The 6,229-nt window shown below is 50.7% G+C and overlaps 1 protein-coding gene across 1 annotated transcript in view; it reads right to left on the reverse strand.

Annotated features, from left to right (window-relative positions):
- Positions 1 to 2,257: 2,257 nt before the first annotated feature.
- The window catches only part of onecut3b (one cut homeobox 3b), a 29,839-nt gene continuing 25,867 nt past the window's right edge, over positions 2,258 to 6,229 (reverse strand). Inside the window, exon 3 of the mRNA XM_035421597.1 lies at positions 2,258 to 2,568. Coding sequence (XP_035277488.1) covers positions 2,258 to 2,568 — 311 coding nt within the window. The remainder of the gene's footprint in view (positions 2,569 to 6,229) is intronic.

The raw sequence follows: 6,229 nt of genomic DNA on the forward strand, positions 1-6,229 counted from the left end.
AATGTTCTACTTGAGATGAGAAAGTATAAAAGTAGTTCAAAGTGGTGTCCGTTGGCAAGTAACCGCATGACAATGTATACGGAACACGTATCAGGTAAGCCGATTCGTAACTGGACTATACGGGCTTTTTTCCTCACAAATTGTGTGAAACTTGTCCGAATTACGGCTCTTGGTAGGCTACGACTGGTTTTATTTCAGCAAATTCAGTTAAATTAAATCAAGAATATAATTTAAATGACGCATTTAACTGCGTTTTTACAAAACGACTATATTTGCACGACAAAATATACTGCGCTCGAGGTTACATTAACGGAAGTTGAACCACAGGTGTGGCGTACCGGTTTCCCTCAGGCGCGCAGCATCAACTAGCGCAGGGTTGCGTGCGGAATTGTTACTCAATGTTTTTTATTTATTTAATTTTTTTAATACTTCATTTCGACCACTTTAGTTCTGTGATTTCGTTAAGACGTTTGCGAGAGCTGAGCTTGCTTAGGACCGTACCGCGCATTTAATCACGAGACTGTTATATAGTGTTGTTCAGGGGATCAATTTAAACCAAGTGTATCTTTGAACACCGCCGGCTTAAATAATGACTGAATTCTAAATTGGTTAGCGACGACAAACTTGTGATTTAAAAAAAACATATTTTTGTGTCATAAACAACATTGTACTCTTTCCAGTGGGTCATTTTAGTTTGTATATGTGTGTCGTGTTTTTCAACGTGATTGCCACTGACCTGGCAATTATATTTTCCTGCCCTGTACTCCAGGAAGAGATAAATGGTTAACTTTGGCCGTTTTTGTCCTCTCCGCGTCCGCCTCTATTTCTCCAGTCTGACTACGAAGGTGCAGTTCTCCGAAGACCGCGGCAGGTGGAACCGTTGCGCCAGCGACGTAGTCAGGGCAGCCGTTGTGCTCGCACTACCGCGCGACTGCTCCAGGATTTTATGACGTGGGTCTGTTCTTAAGTCCCCTCTTAACGTGCCTAATGTCCTCGGACAAGGAACGACACCTTCCTTTAAAAAAAAAAAAACTAGAAACGAAAACATGTTCCTCTCAGAAGCTAAGATGGCCGCCCAACAGGCTTCCAACATCTGTGCAAAAATATATACCTTGTGTGGGTCGACCTGAGTGTCATCTGTTCGGAGCCACTGTTCCGTTTCACCTTCAGGATAGCGTCTGAATCATTGTCTCGATTGATTGATTGATTTTTTTTTAGTCCTACCATTGATTACGACCTTCCGAGCTATCTCGTTAAAAAAAAAAAATCCGTGGACATAAGAGAGTCTCGTGAACAGATGTTACAGGAGAGGGCAGTTGCGCTTGTATCTTGGTCAGCTGTTGCTTGTTCTTGATTTTTTTTTTTTTTTTGTGCGTAAAACTGATCTGAGGTGTGGAAACTGTGCTGTGAGCTTTATTGCCATTCTTTTTCTTTCCCCCCAACCCCCCCCAATAAACTTCCAATGTATGTTTGACCCCAGGATGAGTGGAGCCATAGCATTGGGCTCCATGTCAAGGGTTTTCCCGAGAGGGCTTTTTTTGGCTAAAACAAGAGGGGGGAAAGAACAGGGGAGGTTGTCTTTGACTTCCGATAAACCAGCATTCGCACCCCAAGGTGGGAGTCGATTTTGACTTCATCTTGCCGTATATTTTGTTTTTGTGTCGCACGTTTTGTTCCAATTCCATGTGATGAATTGAAACTCAGATCCAGAGAGGTTTGGCAATCTTGAGTAATGTCTTGGGCCTGGGGTATAGAGGCAGGGGCAGGGGTTGGGGTTGGGGTTGGGGTTGGGGATGGGCGGGTGGGGTAAATAGGCAGGGGTTGGGGATGGGTGTGTGGGCAATGACGTGTGGCACAGTAAATTTTGGTTATTTTGCTTTAAAGGGGCGGTAGTGGAGTGGTGTGGAGTGGGGCGGGGGGGCGGGGGGGTGGGGGGGTTGAAGCCAGCCCGCTCAGGCTTTGGAGAAAGTGGTGGGTGGAGTTGATTTTGGGTGGGGGAGGGGGCAGGGGCATGTTGGGGTGGGGCGTGGCACATTAGGGTGTGGCCCAACCCACCCGTCACCAACCCCCCAGACACGCCCCTCAAGCCTTGGAGAAGGTGGTGGGTAGAGTTGGTCTTGGGCGGGGTGGGGCGGGGCGGAGGCAGGGGGAGTGCATGTTGAGGGGCATGGCACATCAGGGCATGGCCCAACCCAATCCAATCCAACCCAACCCAACACCAACACCAACCCCCCCAGACCCGTCCCCACCGCGCCCCTCAGGCCTTGGAGAAGGTGGTGGCGGAGGTGCCCGGCTGGCCGGGGCTGGCGCCGTGGCCGTGGGCGTGGCCGTGCTCGTCGTGCCAGCGGTCGACGCAGCGGCGGCGGGCGTTCATGAAGAAGTTGCTGACGGTGGAGAGCTCCAGGCCCAGCTGCTGGGAGATGGTGTGCTGCATCTCCTTGGAGGGCCGCTTGTTCTCCTTGAATATGGCGATGAGGGTGCGGCGCTGCAGGTCCGTGAAGACCAGCCGCTGCTTCTTTGGCGCCAGGCTGCGGTCCTTGTGCTGCTCTTGCTCCTTCCGCTTGCAGGCTGGGGGGGGGGCGGGGGACGGGGGGCGGGGGGGGGGGGGGGGCAAGGGGGTGGTATGGGAGGGCAGAGGGGGCAGTAGAGGAGGGGGGCAGTGGAGGGCGGAGCAGAGGGGAGAGGGAAGGCGGTAATACATATTTTAAGGTTTTTTTTTAGAGAGTTAAGAGGTAGGGAAGAAAGGAGAAGGGGAAGAGAAGAAAGGAGAAGGGAAACAGAGGGAAGGGAAGAAAGGAGAAGGGAAATGGAAGTGCAGAGAGAAACGCTCTGTTATCCGGGGGAGCCTATGCGGGGGACAGGCAGACGTGCAGATTGAGTCTCATGAGGAGGCAGCAGCAGCTGCTGCTGTAGCTCCCAGTTTGGCTGTGTGATCTGAAGCAAATCCATCTCTGCAGCATGCGTAACGGTCTCTCTCTCACCTCACACCTCTTACGCTACACTCTTACCTTTTATTCATCTGGATTTCCACACGTGCCCAGTACAAGGTGGTGTTCCATAATACTGTGCATTTCCTTTAAATACCGTTTACACTGCCGTGGAAAAGCATTTGCCCCCTTCCTGATTTCCTCTCTTACTGCACATTTGTGACGCTGAATGGTTTCAGATCTTTAGACAAAACGTAATGCAATATTAGACAAAAGGAACCTGAGTAAACACAAAACACATTTTTTTAAAATTATTATTTCATGAAAAAAAGTAATGTAATTATCAATTAAATTTGGTTAATTGGTTGAGTAACTTAAGAGGAACATTATTTTTTCTTTTTCTCATGGGTTATATGGGTGTTTTTTTCATAGAAATAAATAGATGAATTTTAGAAATGCGATGTGTGTTTACTCGGTTTCCCTTCGTCTAAAGATCTGAAACCGTTCAGTGTGGCCAATGTGCAATGGTAGAGGAAGTGAGCAGGGGAGTAAATACTTTTCCACAGCACTGTGTCATTTTACAGTGAGGATCTCAAATTTAGAGGATCTTAAATTTTTGTGCGGGCACAATTTAGTCACTTAAAATTGTACGAATCAATGATACAATATTTATACAATTGTACGTACTGTCTCGTACTGCAAATGTTAGTTTATATACAAATAGAAGGCAGCACTAGTATACAGATAGAGGAACACAACAAGGGTCGAAGGTCAGCCTTGAATAGGGACAAGAAAGTTGTGATATTTCATTCACCGTTGAGTACAAAGAGGAGTTCGACCAATCATGGAGCATGCTGGTAACAACCGATGGACCAATACAGGCGGGCACTTGCTGACTACTTCCTGGTTACTCTCACAGGAATCCCTCAAGTTGTGTCCACCAATCAACAGCGGTGTTGTTCTAATGGTTGTTAGCAAAGTGCTCTGTGATTGGTGTCTTTCCTAGCATTGAGGCGATGTCAGGACTGCCTTAGCTCAGTTGTATTGTGCCTGAGAGGGGAGGGAGGAAGTTTTTAACTACCCTAAAAAGAGGCCGACCCAGGGGGGTGGGGGGTTCGGGGGGGTACAGTACAGAACGGCGATTGATTTCTGAGCAGCTGTATGCAGCCCACTGCAGCACGGTGGGTAAACCGGACAAAGAAACGGGCAGGTGGTGGAAAAAGGGAAGAAAAAAAAAAAAGTCATTTAATTGTTCGGTGTTCTCTCCTCCTTCCTATGACCCTGATCTTTTCTTCTTTTTATTCGTTTTCTCTCTGCCCACCTGCATCTGCATTTCACCTCCTGCCATTGTCCCTCTCTCTCTCTCTCTCTCCCTCTCCCTCTCCCTCTCTCTCTCTCTCTCTCTCTCTCTCTCTCTCTCTCTCTCTCTCTCTCTCTCTCCCCCTCTCCCTCTCTCTCTTTCTCTCTCTCTCCCCCCTCTCCCTCTCTCTCTCTCTCTCTCTCTCTCTCCCTCTCCCTCTCCCTCTCCCTCTCTCTCCCTCTCTCTCTCTCTCCCTCTCCCTCTCCCTCTCCCTCTCCCTCTCCCTCTCTCTCTCTCTCTCTCTCTCTCTCTCTGTCTCTCTGTCGCTTTCTTTTGGTGGACATTTTGTTTTTTGTTTTTGCTTTGTTTTTACATAACACACACAATGGAGTCTCTAAATTAAGCATGACTGCACCGCACACTGCCTGTAGGGTCAGTAGTGAGCACGCTGTCTGTAGGGTCAGTGGTGAGCACGCTGTCTGTAGGGTCAGTAGTGAGCACGCTGTCTGTAGGGTCAGTGGTGAGCACGCTGTCTGTAAAGTCAGTGGTGAGCACGCTGTCTGTAGGGTCAGTGGTGAGCACGCTGTCTGTAAGGTCACTGGTGAGCACGTTGTCTGTAGGGTCAGTGGTGAGCACGCTGTCTGTAAGGTCAGTGGTGAGCACGTTGTCTGTAGGGTCAGTGGTGAGCACGCTGTCTGTAGGGTCAGTGGTGAGCACGCTGTCTGTAGGGTCAGTGGTGAGCACGCTGTCTGTAAGGTCAGTGGTGAGCACGTTGTCTGTAGGGTCAGTGGTGAGCACGCTGTCTGTAAGGTCAGTGGTGAGCACGCTGTCTGTAGGGTCAGTGGTGAGCACGCTGTCTGTAGGGTCAGTGGTGAGCACGCTGTCTGTAAGGTCAGTGGTGAGCACGCTGTCTGTAGGGTCAGTGGTGAGCACGCTGTCTGTAGGGTCAGTGGTGAGCACGCTGTCTGTAGGGTCAGTGGTGAGAACGCTGTCTGTAGGGTCAGTAGTGAGCACGCGGTAGGGTCAGTGGTGAGCACGCTGTCTGTAGGGTCAGTAGTGAGCACGCTGTCTGTAGGGTCAGTGGTGAAGTGTGCATGGAAGTGTAACAAGAAAAGAGCTGTACAGCCTCACCAAAATTAAAATAGTCAGCAAAATGGTGGCCTGCGCAGATCAAAACAAACCCTGTACAACATTTCAGCCCACCCTAACCCCCCCTCTCCCCCCTTTATCCTGCGATTTCTATTATTTCTACTTCACTTTCAACTCACCTCTCCTCAATTACTCACTGTAATCTCTCTCTCTCTCTCTCACTCACTTTCTCTTTCTCCCTCCCTCCCTCCCTGCCTCCCTCTCTCTCTCTCTCTCTCACTTTCTCTTTCTCCCTCCCTCCCTCCCTCCCTCTCTCCCTCCCAGTCGCAGTCCTAGTCTAGCCCCCCCCCGTGCCCCCCCCCCCTTTGATTGTGCAGAAGTGGTTTGTGCCGTTCCGTGGTGCTGTGTGTCTAATTACAGCAGGCCCGAGCCCATCGATCCCCCCCCCCCCCCCCCCCCGCAGTCAAATCTGTTTACTGCCGCCGTCTAAGCCCCCCCCGGCGCACATCCATCATTTTCATATTCTACGTCAACCGCTGCAGCCGGCCGGCTGGCGGGCGGGCGGGCGGGCGAGTGAGGAGCACATCGCGCATTCCGCATTCCAGGCACGGCTCCTCCCCGCGTGAAGGTGTGCGCCTTTTTTGAGGTGCGTACCTTCGCACTGCGTGCGTGCGTGCGTGCGTCGCCCGACGCACCGCGAAGAACATCTTTCCTCGTTCAGTACGCGGACCCCGTTTGCGCTTAAAGGATAAGAGTGACGACGACAGGCAGGCGAATGCGAGCGCGCGTTTGCAGATCGTTTGAAATCTCAGCCGTTGCCCGTGTCTTCTCGCCAGTGCAACACTGCGACTATCGACGCTCGTCTACGCGTATTTTTTGGATTCTCCGCCACGTCATCTCAGGACCCACCGCC

This window comes from Anguilla anguilla, chromosome 6 (assembly GCF_013347855.1).
Source record: "Anguilla anguilla isolate fAngAng1 chromosome 6, fAngAng1.pri, whole genome shotgun sequence".
Lineage (NCBI taxonomy): Eukaryota > Metazoa > Chordata > Actinopteri > Anguilliformes > Anguillidae > Anguilla > Anguilla anguilla.